Raw genomic sequence first — 19,502 nt, forward strand, 5'->3', positions numbered from 1 at the left:
GTGTCCAATCCACTTTCTCAATAATTTGCAAGGCTTCTCCTCTACTGGATGTGTAAGGTGGCTCAGCCCTGCTCTGCAGAGTGAAAAGCAGTCTCAAACTACTTGGCATGTAATGTATGATGGAAGCCTGAGCATGGCCAGGTCCTGGGAAACAGCTGGAAACAATGACTTATCAAGGTGAGGTGAATGGGACAGAAGCAGAAATGGAGCTGTGCATGTGTGAGTCTGGTATTTCCCCTGCAGGTAATGATTCTCAAATCTGTTTTGTTCTATTTAGCATCGTTCTTGTGAACTACTTAAGACTTGTACTTTCAGATGAGAGTGGTGAGAAACTTGGAAGGTGAAAGTCACAAAGTTGAGATGGCATTGAGCAAGTATCTCTAAGAGGATAGTCTTTTGAATAACAACTCAGGGTCCTTCATCAACCTTAATGCAGAGCCAGTTGTCCAGGGCTGATCCACTCATAGGATTTAGTTATTCACAAATTATTGATGCTTTGTACTGCAGGCTTTTGAACAGGAATTTTTCTGTTTGAAGCCAAGAAATCCTTGTTAACTTCTTTTTTTCTGAGTCTCTCAATTTGTTGTTGTTATGCTTTGTGAGTATGCAGGATAAGTCATCTGAAAACCTACCCAATAAAGGCATTTTACACACAGTTTCTGTTCCTTCTCTTCTCTAGTATTAAATCTGAATCTGTGGACCTGGATATTTTCTCAGTGCATGGAATCGTGTGTTTGCACTGCCATCCATTATGCCCTGCAGGAGTATTAACTTTCATTCCCAGTCTGGCAGTGTGTATACTTGTGAGTGAGCAAGAGTCATTGCAGCTGAGCATTCTGTTCTGTGCAGAGCCCTCACACGGTGGAAATAACTGCATTCCAACTCTCAGTTCAATAGCATTGTGCAGCAGGATATTACTGTATAACTGTCAGTGTTGCTTTGGTATAGAAGCTTCCTCCAGGCACCCACAAGACAGATGGCTGTATCATTCCAAAGCCATTCAACTCTGTATTGCAATTGGAAAGAAATACAAACAAAAAATTCTAACTATCTTTACTAAGCAATTTTACAGCTGTCTATCTGAAATTACAGCATCCTCTCTTGTTTGCTTTGCTTTTTTATTGTGATACTTTTTTTTTTTTTTTTCCAAGTATTACACTGTGAGTAAGTAAGCTTCCACTGAGCTTTTAAAGCTCACAAAAACATAGGACACTAAGATCCAAGATCCATGCTTCAAACTGTAGGAGATCAAGCACAAGAGGATTCTGAAAAACAGCGTAAATTGAACACTTTCTGTAGGCCAGTGTAAAAAGCAGTTTCTTGTAGCAAAGGACTTTTGTATAAAAGTTGAGGATAATTTCCTGGTCCTGGTACTGGACAGACCAAGCAGAGGTGAAGTGTTACTGGACCTGCTGCTCATCAGTGTGGAGGAGATTGTTAAAGTGGTTAAGATGGGGGCAGCCTGAATTGACCACGCTCTGATTGAGTTCATGATCATGAAGAAGATAGGCGTGGCAAAAAGTGGAGTCAGGACACTGAAGTTCAGGAGAGTGAACTTCCAGTTGTATAAGGAATTCTGGATGATCTCCCCCAGGGAAATTGTCCTTGGGGACATCAGAATGGAACAGAGCTGGCAGATCTTTAAGGACACCTTTCTGAGTACATAAAAACTCTTCCATTCCCCAGCATAAGAAATCAAGGAGAGGAGGCAGGAAACTGGCATGGCTGAGCAACGACCTGCTGGTTAAATTGAGGAAAAAGAAGGAAAAGTATAGGCAGTGGAAGCAGGGATGGGTGCCTTGGGAAGAATTGAAGGATGTCATACAAGAAATATGCGGAGCTGTTGGAGGACCACAACGATGATCAGAGGGCTGGAGCACTTCTCCTCTGAAGAAAAGTTGAGGGAACTGGTCTTGTATAGCTTGGAGAAGGGAAAACTCTGGGAAGATCTTATTGTGGCTTTCCAGTACCTGAGGAGAGCTTATAAGCAGAAAAGAGACTGACTTTTTACATTGTCTTATAGTGATAGGACAATGAGGAATGTCTTTAAACTAGAAGAGGGGATATCTCACAGCAGCTCTTAGAGGATGGTGGGGCATTGGCTCACATTGCCCAGGGAAGTTCTGGAGGTGTTGGATAGAGTCCTGGGCAGCCTGATTTAGTGGTTGGTGCATGTTATTAAAAACACAGATTCACCACACACGTTTGAACTGTTTTTTATTTCCCCTGCAGTAAAATGATTTGGTTGCTTTCTTGACCCCTTACTGAGCTGGCAATTTCATAGAAATGCTATTTGATTTCCTAATGTTCTTAATTAGCCTACGTAGCTGTGTGTACAGCTTTGCTGTGCCTCACGTAGAATTTTGTCTGCCATTTTGTCACAAGTTGTTCATGATCAAGCTGTGCTTCTGCAGCTCTGCATAGTCAGCTTTCAGTTGTAGTCACTGTAATAAACATAGTGGAATCAGCAGTCTTTGTTCTCCCATTATTCATCACATTTTAAGGTCATTCAGGACTTTGCTGAGCAGCACAGATCTTGGCACGAAATCCCATAAGATTGCATTGGTGATTTCCTTCCAGTGGGACTCTTGCATCTCTGCTTTTGTTTTTGTGCCTTTTAGTTGCTTATTCATACAAAGGAGGATCTTCTTAGCCCATGTGATCTCCTTTTACAAGTTGTTTTGTTTTGTTTTGTTTTCAATTCAAAAAAATCCAGCTTAGTACACAGCTTAACCACTTGTCATAAAGGCAGTGGGCTTGTGAAATGATTTTTCCTTTGCAGAAGTTTTATGGACTGTTGCACAATATATTTTCTCGTGTGTCTGGTCATTCTTTTTCTTGCAGTGAACAAAGACATCAGGTGTGGTGGTCTTATAGAACCATGGAATCATGAGTTGGAAAGTACCCACAAAGATCATCATGTCCAACTCTGGTTCCATATAGGACCCCAAAGGGAAAAACCCTTCTCTGGACCCGTTGGCAGTGCTGTGCCTGTAGTTCCTTGGATCACCTCTGGATCCCTATGTTAAAATGATCCATTTTACCACCATGCAGGCCTCTGATACTGACGCAGTTCCCAGAGGTTACACACCGCAGCTAGCAGTTGTGTTATTTCATCCCTCAGTTAGTTTAGAGCTGTTGGGTGAATACTGTCTGGTCCTAGTGATCCTTAGCATTGTGTCATGGGAGATAAAATCTCTGAAGAGAGCAATCAGTCCTAAGTCCATTGTGTCATGTTTAAATGCAAGCGTTCACTACTGTTCCCCTCTTGTTTTGCTTTCCACCTCTAGGTAATTTAACTTCTGTTTCAATCATTTCTGTTTGGCTTCACAGACAGACAGCCACAACACTCAATGAGAATAAAGACTGCATAATGAAAAAATAAACATTATAGAAATGCTACTCCTTTGATTAATGAATTTTTCATGCTTTACCTCCTGCATAGATTGTTTTACACTCTACTGATGCTGATGAAAGAATCTTCCAGTGTTCATCTAGAGAGTTCACAACACGAGAAATGTACCTTTACTCAGGATTATGCCTAAAAATAGATTACTGATCCTGCTAAGTAGCCACAACTGTGCTGGCACAATGCCATTCCAGAAATAATAGAAGTCTTATTAAGGGATTAGAGCATTTAAATAGGAACACAGATATCATGGATGGAAACTGTACGTAGTTGGCAATGTGAGGGCAATTACAAGGAAACAAAACAAGGGAATGCATCAGAAACTGCATGAGAACATAAATTTAACTCAGAAAGTTTTCACTAAATCCACTATAGGTTAAATGTAATTTAACCTGTAACTTTGAAGCATTTTCTATCATTCTTGGAAGGCTACAGTAATTTTTATCTTACTGAATTGCAGTAAGTAACAAAATGTCTTTTTTTAATTATTTTTTTATTAAAACATTTGAAAAAGAGGGCAAGAAAATCATAAAACTAGTGGGATGGGCAGTATGATTTAGAACTTCTTGACGTTCTGATGCATTTCTTTACACAGTAATGGAAATTTTTTATAAAGTTCTGCATTTTAGAATAGCTCAAGATTCACTGATACTGTGATAGCACATGCCTCTCACAAGGATATTCTTCAGGTTTTAGCAGGTAGGTCAGGTGCTTTGAAGTTTGAGTTTGAAGAAAAACAAAAAAAACAACAGCAAAAAACTTACAAACTGTCTTTTTAGGATTTGTAAAACCATATGGAATACAACAACCCACACATTTTGAGTATTTGAAAATAGTGTTTGAAAAGAACAGAGATGTACCAGTGTAATGGTTGACTGAAGTTGTGTTCTTCTGTTGTAAATCAGTGCTTTAGAAGCAGAACTAAAATTATGGTCATTACTTGAATGTATCCATATTATCTTAAAACAAAACCTTTTCCGTTCAGGAATCCTAGTACCCCAAACATCCTTACTGTAGATTTTTTCATATTGCAGTGCTGCTCTGAGATAAATTAGAAGTGACCCTAGATACAAAAAAGCAAGTTACAGATGGCAGGGTATGGACTAAGTACAGGGCTTATTGTATATTAGGATCTTTCTCACACGTAAAATATGATAGTTCACAAGCCTCCATTTGCAGGCATCAAAGCAGATCTCATGGGCTTCTAAACCTCAGCTATTACACCTAAATACTTCTGGAATTATATGCCAGAAGGCTATTTCTTAAGATTTCTCATTTGTGTGATTCACTTTGAAAACTTGACAAATGTGTAATAGGATGTCAGTGTGGGATGTAGAGGAGGAGGGAAAAGAGCCCTGCTCGGTAGCTGCACGTGCATCTGCCCATATGCACAGATTTACTGATGAGAAAAGTTCTTAGCAGCAGTATAGAACTGGTAGGAATGAACTGTTCAGTTTCTTACAAATGGTTCAAATTCCAAAAGCTCTAGGCTGTGTGTATACATGTGTTGGATAAGTAACAACCCAGCATGTCAGTATAGCTGTTTGCTGCGTATCAAGCTGCATAAGAGATCTGGATCTCCATGTGATGGAGCCACTCCTAATCTGAGATCCTCTGCAGATGGAGTGAGGGAAGTCTGCGAGACCATGGAATCTGACAGTCAAGCTTTCTGTCACATCAGCCACAGAGGGAACAAAGGACACAGTGTGAAGAGTTCTTACCACAGATTGTAATAAATTTTCTCGTATTGTTTCTCACAGTGACAAACACCCACTGAGCACCACTAGCCAGAAGCACCTGTTCAGCCTGGCACACGAGCCAATATGTGATGGGTGTCTTGAGGTAGATGGATCTAGTGAACTTTGTGAAGGAGAGCAGAGTGAGGGATCGTGCCTTATTCCTTAACAAGCTTTGCACCATCTTTTCTAAGTGGACGTTTCAGGCTCTTCACAGGAAAGAGTCTAATGCCTTGTTTCTAGATATGCTCTTGAGTAATTAATTGTCTTGTGAGTGCTGCCTAAGTTTCTCTAGCCAGATCAGCAGTGAGATGGGAGTTGAAGAATGGCATTACAGTGGATGAATATACCCACCTTCTTCACAACTGTCAGCATGGCACTGTACGTGCTTCCATTGCACTACCTTCCTGAAGTATTTGCACATGCTCTGAATAGTGGGACTGTTGCAAGACAGTGCATTACATCTCTTATTCGTGGGTTAACTGGGACCTCCAGGACCTCCACTGGAATTCTATTCATTGCTTGCCAGATAAGAACCTTCCCAAAATAATTGATGTAGATAAATCAAGCATTGGAAGGCCACTGTGAGGTCTCCCCACAGCCTTCTCTTTTCCTTTTATCCAATCTAAATCTCCTCTCTTGTACTTTGAAACCATTTCCTCTTGTTCTATCACAACAGATCTTGCTAAAGAGTCTGTCCCCTTCTTTCTTACAGTCCCTCTTTAGATATTGAAACGCCACTATCAGATCTTCCCAGAGCCTTCTCTTCTCCAGGCTGAACTGCCCCAGCTCTCAGCCTGTCTTCATAGGAGAGGTGTTCCATCCCTAGGATCATTTTTGCAGCCCTCCTCTGGACACACTCCAACAGATCCATGTATCTCCCGTACTGAGGACTTCACATCTGGGCACAGCACTCCAGGTGAGGTCTCACCAGCACAGAGTAGAGGGATAGGATCACCTCCCTCAACCTGCTGGCCACGCTTCCTTTGGTGCAGCCCAGGAAACAGTTGGTTTTCTGGGCTGCAAGGGCACACTGCTGGCTCATGTCCAGCTTGCCATCTGCCAGTACCTGCAGATTCTTTTCAGCAGGGCTGTGCTCCGTCCTTACATCCCCACCTTGTACTGATAGTGGGGGTGGCTACAACACAGGTGCAAGACCTTGGGCTTTGTTGATCCTCGTGAGGTTCACCTGAGCCCACTGCTCAAGTCTGTCTATGGTCCTTCTGGATGACATCCCGTCCCTCATGTCTACTGAACCACACAGCTTTCTATCATCCACAAACTCACACTCAATCCCACTGTCAGTGTTATTGATGAAGATGTTAAAGCGAATTGGTCCCAGTGCTGACCGCTGAGGGACACCACTCATCACTGATCTCCATTTAGACATTGAGTCACCACTCTCTGGGTATGATCTTGCAACCAGTTCCTCATCTATCGAACAGTCCACTCATCAAATCCATATATTTCCAATTTGGAGAGAAGGATGTTATTGGAGACTGTGTCAAAGGCCACTGAAGTCCAGATAGATGACATCAGTGGTTCTTCCCTTGTCCACTGATGCAGTTAAACCATCATAAAAAGCAGCAAGGTTGGTCAGATAGGATCTGCCATGTATACCTCCCTCTCTTCCGTATGCACAACTTCCAGGAGGATCTTCCCTGGCAGGGAGGTGAGGCTGAGGCTGAAAGTTTGGTAGTACCCTGGGTCATCTCTTACATCCTTCTTAAAAATAGGTGCTATATTGCCTTTTGTTCAGTCATCAGAGTCTTCACTTCACCACAGTGACTTTTCTAATATCATCAAGAGTGGCTTGGTGACTACATCAGCCAATTCCTTCAGGACTCTGGGATGCATCTCATTGTAATCCATAGACTTACGGATGTTCAGGTTCCTCAGGCAGTTGCAAACCTGATATTTGCTTACAGTGGTTAGGCGCATTACTTCCTCACTCCCAACTTCCAAACCATCCACTCCAGGGCTGTGTGTACAGCAGTCACTAGTGAAAGCTGAGGCAAAAGAATATGTTTAATGCATCAGCCTTTTCCTTGCTCGCTGTTACTAGTCTGGCTGTTGCTCACTAGGGAGGGTACACTCTCGACTTTCCTTTCCTGGTTGTCATACCCGTAGAAGTCTTTCTTTGCACCTCTTGCCAACTTCACTTCCAGTTGGGCCTTGACCTTCCTGACTCCACCTTTACACAGCCTAGCAGCATCCCCATACTCCTCCCAGGTTACCAGTCCCTGTTTTCCACTGCCTGTGCATTTTCTTCTTACTCTCCAGTTTGACCAGCGGGTCCCAGTTCAGCCATACGAGTCTCTTGCCTTCCTTTCCTGACTTCCTACACCTGGGGATGGAGAGCTCTTGTGCCCTGAGGAAAACTTTGTAGGAAGGCAGCTAACTACAGTGTGCATGTAACCCTACCTGGACTTTTGAATTGAACACTGTGCTGTAGAAGTTCAGTGTAATATAAAGAAGAATGAGGATGAGTCATTTTGTTACTATGTCTTGTATTATTATGAATCTAAGAGTAATTTTTCTGAATGCTTTTACACTGCCATAAACCTGGCAGCTCTTTACTGCTAGGCACTGCAATAGGAGTAGCAGTGTTCCAAAGAATCTGCTTTTGTCGTATGGTCCCCAGTGTCTGTGATTTAACACAGCTAGTAATGAATCAGGTATCTACTACAGATTTATGCACCTGCTTTGTTACAGTACATGAGCTTTCTATGTTATACCATACAGTCTTGGGGTACAGAAGAAAAGCCAAATTACGTGTTAAAACTATTTTATCTGCTTTCTTTTTTGTAAAGTTTCAGAAACCCATGCTTCATCAGAAGCCGCCTTCTTTCTACACTAAATCTCCTCATGGCTGTATTGTTTGTTGGTGCTGTATTAGCCTTTGGCCTAAGCAGCATTGCACTTTCTCTGGTGTTTGTTCCCTTTGCATTTATAGGAAGGAATCAAATGCCTCCCTGTCTTCCATTTGCAAGGTTGAACAAGATAACCTTGTATAATTTCTTCAGGTAATATGCCGCCAGGTTTATTCTTCATATCAAGTTTACTTTGAACTCCTCCTGTTATAATGAATGGAGAGCAATCCATGTGACTGCATTTACACTGTTGATGTCTACATCTGAGCTTGCTGCATCATCTCACTGTATTATCCATCATCACTTCTTTTCGTTCACAACATCAATATGTAAAATAGCTATATTGCGGTGGCTGTTTAGAGCAGCTAGTTTAGAGGCAGGCATCTGTGCTATACAGGTCTAAGATAGCAGAGAGAAATCCAGCCCAGAAACACATGCATTTTATGCATTTTTTGCTATGTCTGTGCTACTGCCAGTGACAGCAACGCTTACTTATCTTTACTTGGAAATACTTAAAAAAAAAAAAAAAAAAAAAAGTTCCAGGATCACTTTTCCTGTTTCCACATCCTAGTAAGGTCTCTTAGAAGTCTTTTGAGACAATTCTTCTCCTTTTTTTTTTTTTTTTTTCTTCTTTTTATGCAATTTCTATCAGGTACAGTCTGCAGTAATTTCTAATGTACAATTTTCTTTCAGAGCAGTTGTTCTCCTTTCCCCATAGCAGAAATTAGCCTGATTTTCTGCTATTATATGGGGGATTTTTGCTGGTAAATTTTTGTCTGTTTTTATTGTTCTGTCCTTTGATGTCATCAAAGCAATGTGGGTAGGCAGGCTGCAAATACAGAAGTAACCACTTGGAACTGGAGCTGTGGGAAATGAACTAGTCAATTCACAGCATGAAGTAAATGAGTAGTTTATGCTGTTTCATTGGTAACTCCATAAGCCTCAGCAACTGTCTCTTGCTACTGTCTATCCGTAACCTTAGATGACTTTGAGGGCTGAACTGTTGACAGTTGGTGATCTATGCCTCAGTTCATCCACATGGTATTCCATTCCTCTTTTATTGACAGCATTTCCTACTTCCACCAGCAACATATTCCAATACAGCACCCTCATTTTGTGTTCCACAAAGAAAGTACTGTGTAATGCAACACTATGACTAACGTTGTTCCTGTTCCTTGCCTGTCTTATCATCTTAAAATTCATTAACTACCTTCAGATCCCTCCTTAACACCGTGCTTTGCTGCAACGCCCACAAAAATTTGGAAACAGTCTGACTGTGAGTGAGCTGGGAACATTGCCTCGCATGCCAAGCACTATATTCTCTTTGTTTCCCAGTGCTCTTCCATCTGTTGGCACCCACCTGCTTCTAAATGGATTGTAAGCACTTTGGGGCGGGACCATGGCCTTCTTTGATGCGCTTGTGGGGTCTAATCCTTTTACCATCGAAGAGCTGGTGGTTTTAGTTACATTTGTGTCAGGCAAAATTCCTTTGAACTTAGCTTTAATTTTTAAATAACACGTAGAATGATTTGTGAGGAAGTACTCTCAGATCTAATATCTGTTTCAGTAAAAAAAAAAAAGCCCCCAAATAATCATATGGTTGTGTATAGAGGCAACTTTACTGAGTTGCTTTCTTCATGTAATTCATTTGCACACAGAGGCAGTATTTTGTATTTACTCCCATTCTATACATAGAGGTGAAGTGGAAGCCATCTGTGAGTTCAGAATCCTGGCCACATTCCTCCATCCAAGCCTATGTAAGGATGATGAATTTTGGGAAGTAGTTCTTGAGTTAAATATCTGAATTACTTTCAAAATGGCAGTGGTGGGTTCTTGTGACTGCTGCCATCACATGTCTTTGCCCCCTTTTATTGTCATTGTCTGGGGCCCTAATAATTTGCCTTCAGAGACTGTAGTGATAGGTGAAGAGGCAGCACCAGTCTCAACAGCACATAGCACTCAGCAATAGCAGCATCATGAGCAAAAACCACCAGCAGGAGTTTGAGCAATTAAACCTGTCATTTCTTCATGAGAATGGAATGAGGGGATCTGTGGCACTGGAGAGAGGCCCTGGGAAAGCTGCTTGCTTGGGTCCCCTGTCACTTCTCTTCCCAATGGCCAGTGAGTAGATTTCACTTTTCCCTATTTTTATTGTTTCTCTTCTTCCCCTTCCTCTCTGCTTTGCATTTTTACTCTCCATATTAGACTTGGGGTTTGCAGGCAGCTGCAGACTCAACTGATGGATCTTTATGCATGTGAACCCAACTCAGCATCCTTTGCAGAGCAGCTGTATGTGGCTGCAGCTCTGTGGGTAAAAGATGCTGCTCTTGCCAGCTGCTGTTCCTGTGCTCTGTCTCTTGCACACTACCAGCTTGCATTGCTTCTCTTTTGCTCTGCTTCAGGAAGGCAAACGATGTGGTGAGGCACTGGCACAGGCTAGATGGGGCCCTGGGCAACCTGGTCCTGTGGAAGAAGTCCCTACCCACACTAGGGGGATTGGCACTAGTTGGCCTTTGAGGTTCCTTCCAATCTCCAAGTATGTCCAAATAAGTTGTTCACCTTAGTTGACTCCTACTGCGTTTGGGAAAGCAGCACATGCTCATCCTGAAGGCATGGGTTTACATCAAGAAACATTTAATTTCATCATTGATTTCTCCTCTTAACTGAAATAGAACACAAGGTCATAAATACAGATGGGCTGGGTCAAAGAATTCCTCACCTTTAATTCTGGAACGGGGAGGGAAGGGTGGATGCCAGCAAGTAATTTGCATTTGTGCCTGCTTGTTGCCTATTAGAAAACTGTCTATCAAGCAACAAAGGTGCCAGTAGATGAATGAGGTGAGCAGTCTGCAATGCTAGCAGGATCCTCGTGTATTTGCCAAGAGAGCAAATTTCTCTCGTAATGAGAGCCACCCTCAGCTCAACCCAGAAGTGACTGTGGAGGGGATCTGAACTCCAGAACTTCTGGCTGATGTAGCAGTCATGGTTCCTTTCTGGGATGTGAACTTGCAAAGGAATTGAAGCAGATTTCCATTTGTTCAAAGAACTGAAATAACGTAGAAGCCAGGCATGCGGTTCTTTTAGAGACCTTGGGAAAGTCATACAGATTTTGGTGACACCTTCAGTTACAGAAAACATTTTTCTCTTTAACTATGTTGAGCACAGCCAAGAAATAACTCTTAAAAGATCTGTGGCATTCAAGGCATCCTGTTTCCCTTTTATTTTTAGCAGAAAGATGCTGGATGGGAGGTTCTCCTTGTCTGAACACCGTGCCCCAGGAAGCCCTCCTCCCCACTGCCATTCTCTGAACTAAAAAAATCACACAGGTACAAACATGATTAGTAATGCCTTTTGAACTCTACTGAAATTGTGATACTGCTTTGAATATGAGCAAGACGGGAAATTTAAAGGAAAAAATCTGCATTCCTTATTTCCATACAAATGCAGGCTTTAGAAACCTGCTCTGGGCAGCAATCCTGGGTGCTTTTCTTGTACAGAAAGAATAACATTTGGCAGACTGTGAGAAACAGAAACAAGGAGAAGAGGCTTTGCCTTTTTCCAGTGTAGATTTTAAGCTTGAACTTGTTTGTACAGGCACAGTGACTTACATTCACTAATGCACTGTGTTTCAGTGGTGTCTCCTGTTATGATAACGTGAACCCAAATCAGGAAGAAGGCTTTCCATGAACTTCAGCGAGCTCCCCATTTTATTGCATTAATGAGAAACAACATACTTCCTACAGCTGAGATACGCAACAGTTAAGATTTAGCATGGGACCACCATTCAAGTGTGTATTTTAAAAGGTCCAGATAAGCAATTTCCCACTCTCCTGCTTAATATTTAGATTTATGCTATAAAACCAGTGCAACTTACCTTAGCTTTTCAGCGGAGAAGACATAACTTCACTGATGCTAACAGAGTTCATATGGTATAAATGTGGTGTGGCAAGAGAAAGGTGAAATCTACCCGCAAGCCAGAGCCTCAGAATAAAGTAGCATCACTCCTTTCTATAACATTAATTAAACACCTGCTGAAAAGTAAATGAGTTACAGTAATTCTTGATAACTGATATCACTGCAGAATGCCTAATGTAGAATATTTCTCCAAGTAGAAACCTTTCATTTTTGTGCTAGTTTATGGCAGGCATGTTACAGAGCTTTGGAATGCCATAGGAAAGAGCCTGCAGGGGTGTAAATCAGCACCGTTCTGTCGAGCACTTCTGATGAACGCTGATGTGGTCTCGCAGAGCACACTGGTGCTACGCTGCTTGACATCTCCTGAAGATTTATCCTACATGTTTAGAAGTGTGACTAACTGGAGCTGAATTGTGCCTTGCTATCCTTACTCAAGGTTGCATATATTGATGGTGAAAAGGAAGAGTTTTCTCATTACAGTCTATCCATGGAAACTTCTTAAAGAAAGAGAAATTGATTTTGTAGATCAGATTTTACCACCCCAGGAGCTGAACTGAGTCACAGTTAAGAGAAAGTAGTACTAATAGTAAAAATAAATATTAGATCACATATTTTCTAGAGGTAAAACTTCAGCAGTTGAAAAGGGAGGCAAGAACATGCATAACACCAGGTAAAGGAGATCGCTCCCAGAAAAGAAAGATTATTTTTAAATGTGCTTCCAAATAACCTCGTTATATTATTAACACATCCTTTCAACTTGGGTCATGGCTGAATAAAGCTTCCTACACAGGTTGTCCTATAAACGTATACTCTAAGTCACATAAAAGCAATCCAATCCTATTTGCATTGTCAGTCTATGATACAAAATGCTGTAATGACCTCTTTTTTTAAGTCCAGTGCTATCTATAAAACAGGCTTAGGCCTTTTTGTTCTTAAAGAGGTCAGCTGTTGCTTTGCTTTCTTAATGAGCTTCAGACATTCCCAGAGAGCTTTCTAATATTGCAGACATACCTAGCCCCAGGCAAGACACTTGCAGCCTCTGCCAACACCTAAGCTTTGCAGACAGATCACATGTGACAGGTTATGCAACTCAGCTGGGCTTTATATATGAGTACGATGTTAGCATTTAAGGAACCTACAGGGAAAAGAGCATCAGGTAAGGAGGAAATGTTTGCATATGTTGCTTCTTGGAGTACTCTGGTACTCTTAACAAAGCATATTAAATTTAATCTTCTGTTTCATTTGAAGGTCAGTATAAAAAAATCCTTGGGAGTTAGTAATATTTTCTGTGTCCTAAAATTGCAGGAACTGAAATTCAACAAAGACTTAGAAATAATGGTTATCCCTCTGCGGAGAATGACACCTGGGTATATAAGGTTGCTGCAGGTATGAAAATTCCAACTCTTTTTCTGCTTTTAATTAGATTGTTGAAATATTTTTCTTGCTCAGATGGATTTTGTTTCAAATTTTTGCCTGACCAACCCAAGGGAATCCTGGTTTCTGTTGGGTTAACATTCATAAAAACTCAAAGAGGTCTTAATTAAGCTTCTGCTGGAAAGTAAATGAATTATGATAATTCTTGATAATTGGGATCATGCTGGAACACGAAGTGCAGAGTACTTAAAAGAAACTTGTGTTTCTGCAGTGCCTAAACTAAAACTACTTCTCTGTCACTTTTGATTGTGTGTTTGGAGCAGTAGGAAAACATTAATAGGAATGAGAATGGTGGGGTTCTGAAGAATTTGTAATAAGTTCTCAGTAAAACAGTTCAACCAACTTCTATGATTATGACTGCAGAATCACAGAATGGTTTGGCTTGGAATTAAAACCATCTAGTTCCAATCCCTCCCTAACATGGGCAGGGACACCTTCCACTAGATCAGATTGTCCAAAGCCCCATCCAACCTGGCTCTGAACACCTCGAGTAATAGAATATCCACAGCTTCTCTGGGCAGCCTGTGCCAGTGCCTCACCACTCAGAGTGAAGAATCTCTTCCTTATGTATAAGGACATAAGGATGATAAAGAAGCCTCCAATAGTATTGACCTACCCAGGGTGGTCGTGGGCTCCGTGTACCTGGAAATGTTCAAGAAACATTTAGATGTTGTACTAAGGGGAAATATTGGTGTTATGTGAATGGTTGGACTGGATAATCTTGGAGGTCTTTTCCAACATTAGTGATTCTATGAGCTGAAGTGTTGAGGGACGCGAGTATTCATTACTAAATGAAGAAAAAATAAGATAGAGAAAATACTTTAACTAAATAATTAAGAATAAAACACTCATAGAAAAGATATTATAAAGTAGGGTATATTCCTTATTGTACACCACATCCTCATATTTACAGAGTGTTGTATTCTTCTGTTGGATAATCTCACAGCTGTTGAGCAATGTTATCTGTATTCAGAATTGTAATCTGTAGTGGTTGAGAGGTGACATAGCTGAGCTAGAGATACTGTGTTTCATTCCTAGCAATGAACTTTCACTCCTCTCTACATACCTTTAGATGTCAACTTACATGGCGTTCTTATTTGGAATTTCTTTTGTTTGTACTTATGCCCTTGCTAAAGTAGCCATACTGTTAACCACAGCTGAGCACTGAGCTCTGATTATTTAAGCTCACACAGAGAACATAGAATCTGAAAGTGAATCTTAGATTCCTCGAAATGAGAACTTTGTGAATCATTTCAGTGGTACCATGCTTTTCATCCACTGATTACAAAGCTTAAAGAATTAAGGTTTTGTGTAAGAAATGACACAACTAGAAAGATGTGCAGTATTTTTTAATTCACAGTGTCAATATGTGTAAGAAATTGTTTTGCTTTATAGAGAATCCATGCAATTATATTTCATCTTCTTGGTTGGTGTATCGTGTACTTCCATTAGGCAATTAATTTCTTATTGTTACTCTGAGAATTGATAAATAATGCACTTTGTCTTTACTTTGATTGGCATTTCCTGCTTCTTTGTCACACTTGAAGAGTTTGTGTTAAAACTTGTCTGTTTGGTCCAGTGCTACCTGTGAAGCTAGTGAAAGATGTTACTGATCCCTTCTAGCTTTACTTTCCTGGATTTATAACTAACATTCTAGGGAGCATCATTGAATTAGGAGCTTTTCTGTTGAAATCAGCGGAATCAGCATAATAACTTGCCCTGTTTTCCCTATAGACTCAAGCTGCAGGAAAAATAGTTATCAACTCATCAGATGTACTGCTGCAACGGGCAGCCTTGCTCCTGGGCACGCTTGGGATCAGTCTCTCCAGCTACAGCACACACCAGCTAGCTCAACAGAAGAGACTTTCCGTGACCCTTTAAGCTGTGCTGAGATGTGACCTGAGAAGTAAATGCTTGTGTCAGTAATGCTGACGAGTAGCTTTTCTGTCTCCATTGCTGGTGTGGAGGTAATGAGACACGTTACAGCCTCGATTTCTACATGCAGAGTTAAAAAGATGAAAGAATACAGACTTCTTCAGGGAAGAAAAAGGTATCATGACTAATGGAAATCAGATTTCCAGGAACTTGTAAATACAGTGGATCTCGGTGGTCTCGTGAGGTCCCTTCCAACCCCTGCAATTCTGTGATTCCGTGATTTTGTTTATTATTCAGCATATACATAAAGAGACGTCCAAATGTATATAGTACAGTTTAAGTCAGAGTAGATGTAAACAGATGGATGAGGGTGCTATGCTTATTTAGCATCACCTTGCTACAGTTTTTGCAAATTGACTCCTATACAAAGGCTGGTTTTGAAAAGGACAGTCAGAAACAATACAAAACAATACAAAAAACCAGAAACAATTCCTCATGATAAGAGTCAAACCAGATGAAGAGAATCTTCCATAGGCTGTTTGTACGTTTATGTCTAACTAGAAATAAACATCTGTGTGAGTTACAGGAATCGTGCACTCTAATCATTAATATCGAATCTTAAACTTTTTAATGCCTTTTGTATAGAAATGTGTGTGCGTTGTAGCACATGCTGATTTCTTTGTGCAGCAGCAGAGATGTCTCAAGGCTCCACCATCACTACATTGCGGGAAAGGAACCATGACAGCAGTCCAGATGACTGTGTAATCCTCTGCAGAAACACTCTACTCTGAAAGGATCAGTAAAAATTTTGGGCTGAGTTTTGTTGTAGAGCCAAACATCTGATTGTATTCCTCTGCAGAAACCCCTCATCTCAAAATATATATGCTGATTAAAATAGAGATTAACCTTCCTTCCTTTTCCCCTGCTTTCTTGTTCTTATTACTCAATATAATAGCTTATTCAGGAATGTTCTGTTACTGTCGGTTAGCATTTTTTTTCAACTGTTTCCAATGCTCTGTATAAACATGTCTTTATGCATATGTTACTGTTTGAAATCCTTTGTTCTCACTTAATAAATGCAAATATATTTTTTTTCAGTGTTTAAATTTGTTTCTTCTGTCAACAGTATTTATATTCAACCACTAAGGGGCATCCTTCACAGCTGAATGATCTGAAGTCTTCAGATTGTTCAGCGCAACATTACAAACCACACGTGGACTCAGGTTGAAGTCCTTACCTGTCCTTTTCAGAATTGTTCTGGCTCCTATATCCTATTGTCACCCCCTCCAAGAGATGTCTGTCTTTCTCCTACCACTGTGGTTAAATTGAAGAAGATTAGAAATTGATATTTTTCTACACTTTACTAAGACACAAACTTCTTCTATAGCCTTCTGTTTATATTTAACGTTAAAAGTCACGTAACGGAATGTTTCATCTTCTGCCTCTCCCTACAAGAAATTATTTTAGAAAGGACTGTTTTGACAAAAATAAGTGACATATCTGGAAATTGTTTAATCACATTTACTGAAGATACAAATGGGACACCTTCCTCCCATATGAGATCTGTATGGCTTTCTAATCAAAGCACATGATCTTTGTGAGCTGTTTTTATCGACTATTTTCCTGCTCCCATGCAAGGTGAATACAAAATCAGTAGCTGTTATCAGTTCCATTACTATGCTAATATGGACTATTCTGTTAGATAAAAGCTAAGTATAATAACATGATGCAATTTTTAAATATAAGCACAGTATAATTTTCAGAAGATATAGAACAAAATAAAATAATTGGCAACTTGACTAAGGTCACATTCTCACTTTACTGCATCATGAAAATGGAGCTCATGAGGACCATGTATTTTTACCATGAGAACTGCTTTGAATAGTTTTGGAGATTTTATTTGAGACTGATGAAAATGACAGACAGAAGAACAATCCTAGCAATAGATGAATTGGACCATGGAGAAGTCAGAAAGATGGGGACTCAGGAGCCTCAGGAACACACAGGAAGGTGTAATGGAAATTAGTTACAAAATGAATACGTTTATGCTTGATGATGGTGATTTAGATCTAGACTAAAAATCATCTTTAGGTGAAAAGTTTGGACTCCATCCAGCAGTACTTCCCTCTTGAGATGCTTTCCTTGGCAAAACTGGCACGGTCCTGGATTCCTGGTCCCACAGGAGGTTCAAGATATGAAAGTCAGAGCTGCACATCCACTAGAGGAAAGGCAAAAGCTACTTTCCTTCTAATTGCATATTCACTAAGAACTCCCCCCTTCCCAGTATATCACCTTCAGTTCTTGGACCCTACCTTAGCTTGCCACTCTTATAGGCACCTGATTTCAGCCTGTGGAATCCCATATGAGGCACAACTCCTAAAAGCTGGGCAGGACACCACTTTGCCAAACAGAGGTATTTAATCTCTTCCTCTATCTACCCCAAAAAGCATTTACATTTTAAACATATTAGTACTTTTGTTTATATGGATTTTACTTCAAAAACTGTTGGCAAATCCTCAGCAATTGAAAGCTGATGAAGCCTGGTGAGCTTGGAGAGGATAATGCTGCTTACTCAGTTTTGCGAAGCTTTTAAGAAACACCAGTAGTGGATTTCCTTTGGCACGTAAGTTGTTATGTTTGTGAAATTATGCTTCAGGAAATACTTTTTACTTTTCCTAGCTTGTAAAAATATTGTAACAGGAGTACTGTTTAAGCAAGTAAATATTAGACCTTCTTCAGAAATACACTTTAAAAGTAATTTCATAAAATGTATTTTACTAGTTTTACCTCAAAAATTGGACAAATATCTGTTAATATCTCCTGATGCCAAAAATTTAAACTAAACAAATCCACTTCTCTCAGCAGTAGCCTCTCTACCTTGAATTATGTCTTGATACATCAAGCTAATTACTTCATCCTTTAAGTCCTAGGGGATTTTGTAACTGCTGGGTTTGTACGTCCACCTCCTGAAGTCAGGTGAAGTGAAAGTATCAAGTGATCAGAAAATCAAACATGTTTGGTATTCTCTTCAAATAGATGTAGCATAGACTGGAAAGGTTTTTGAGAGAAATGGCATTGCTGATATGGATGAGGAAGCATTCGAGCTTGACATTTTGCGCTAATAAAGCCCATTAAAGTCACTTGAAATGGCATGTTTTATGAAAAACTTTCACACACGTATACTCAGTTGTCCAAAGCAGAATTTCTGTCTTCTTCACACCAGGACAGACAGCCCAGGACAACTACTCAAGGTAACACTCCACTAAGAAGCAGAGTATAAAATGCATGCAGCGTCTCTGATCTTTTCACAGATCTTCTGGAAATTGTGTTTCTGCATCAAAGTTCCCATTCTAAAGCATTTTTATCTATAAAGCTAATCTCTGGCTTTGTGGAGCTGCAGACTGTGCGTTTCCAGATACGCCACAGACCAAGAAATTGAGTACCTACCAACCAGCAGTTACTTGGTCACTTATTACACCGTGATTATGTGATTGTGACTGTGAGCCTTTAATCCGCGTATCAAAGAAAGAATGAAACCAAACCCAGAGTTCTTCTATCCCTGAATTATGTGCACATCTGTTTACACAGTAGCTGTGCCACAGTCTGAAGCAGCCCGTCTCTGGTATGGGCTGTTTCCTATCCTACAGCCACCCTGAAGTTTTTTGTGGGGCAGAATGGGCTCCCAGACAAAAAGCCTCAGCCCCAGCCCTCGCTGAAGCTGCTGGTGGCTCACTGCTGTTCTGGCAGCATCCCCCTGTGCCAGCAGGGGTGTGGCACGGGCTGGGGAGAGGCACCTTACTGATAAACACTTCATTTTGTATCCTGTGATGATGCTTGTGCCAGACAGATGGATTTTTGGCACAACTGTGATGGTAATCCTTTTATTAAATGGTATCCTTTTAAGTATGTTCTGTGCCCAAATCACCTTTTCAATTACTAATTATACTTCCCACCAATGATAAATCAACCAAACAAGAAGGTTACTAATGCTTATCTTCGCCTTTTCCCCTTAGTTATGAGTAGCCAATGACAACGTAAAATCTGTCTTGTCTTTCATATGACTTTCTTGTTACTGTTCTACAAAGATAGCAATTTAATAAGGTAGCTTAGATAGTTTAATCAAACGGTAGATTAATATGACTCCTGGAGCTGTGTTCACTTCAGGTTTTAACTGAGCATGTAATCATGAGCTACGGTGTGGTACTGACTTTTAATCAGAGTTCCTCTGTCTTGGCAGCAAGCGTTTGTACATATAAATAT

The 19,502-nt window shown here is 40.5% G+C and overlaps 1 protein-coding gene across 7 annotated transcripts in view; it reads left to right on the forward strand.

The window, feature by feature from the left end:
- The window catches only part of ERICH1 (glutamate rich 1), a 90,512-nt gene extending 74,164 nt beyond the window's left edge, over positions 1-16,348 (forward strand). For 2 of the 7 annotated variants that reach the window (XR_014881578.1, XR_014881571.1), the window contains exon 7: positions 1-6,429. Coding sequence is in view for 1 of the 7 variants with exons in the window: in XM_085217941.1 (XP_085074067.1) it covers positions 13,239-13,319; positions 15,102-15,265 (245 nt within the window). In the remaining 6 variants the exon portion in view is untranslated. Of the gene's footprint in view, positions 6,430-11,246; positions 11,345-13,238; positions 13,320-15,101 lie in introns of those variants that run through there. The other 5 variants (XR_014881572.1, XR_014881573.1, XR_014881574.1 and 2 more) reach the window with 5 other exon arrangements.
- Positions 16,349-19,502: the final 3,154 nt, after the last annotated feature.

Source organism: Meleagris gallopavo, chromosome 2, assembly GCF_905368555.1.
Source record: "Meleagris gallopavo chromosome 2, MGAL_WU_HG_1.1, whole genome shotgun sequence".
NCBI lineage: Eukaryota > Metazoa > Chordata > Aves > Galliformes > Phasianidae > Meleagris > Meleagris gallopavo.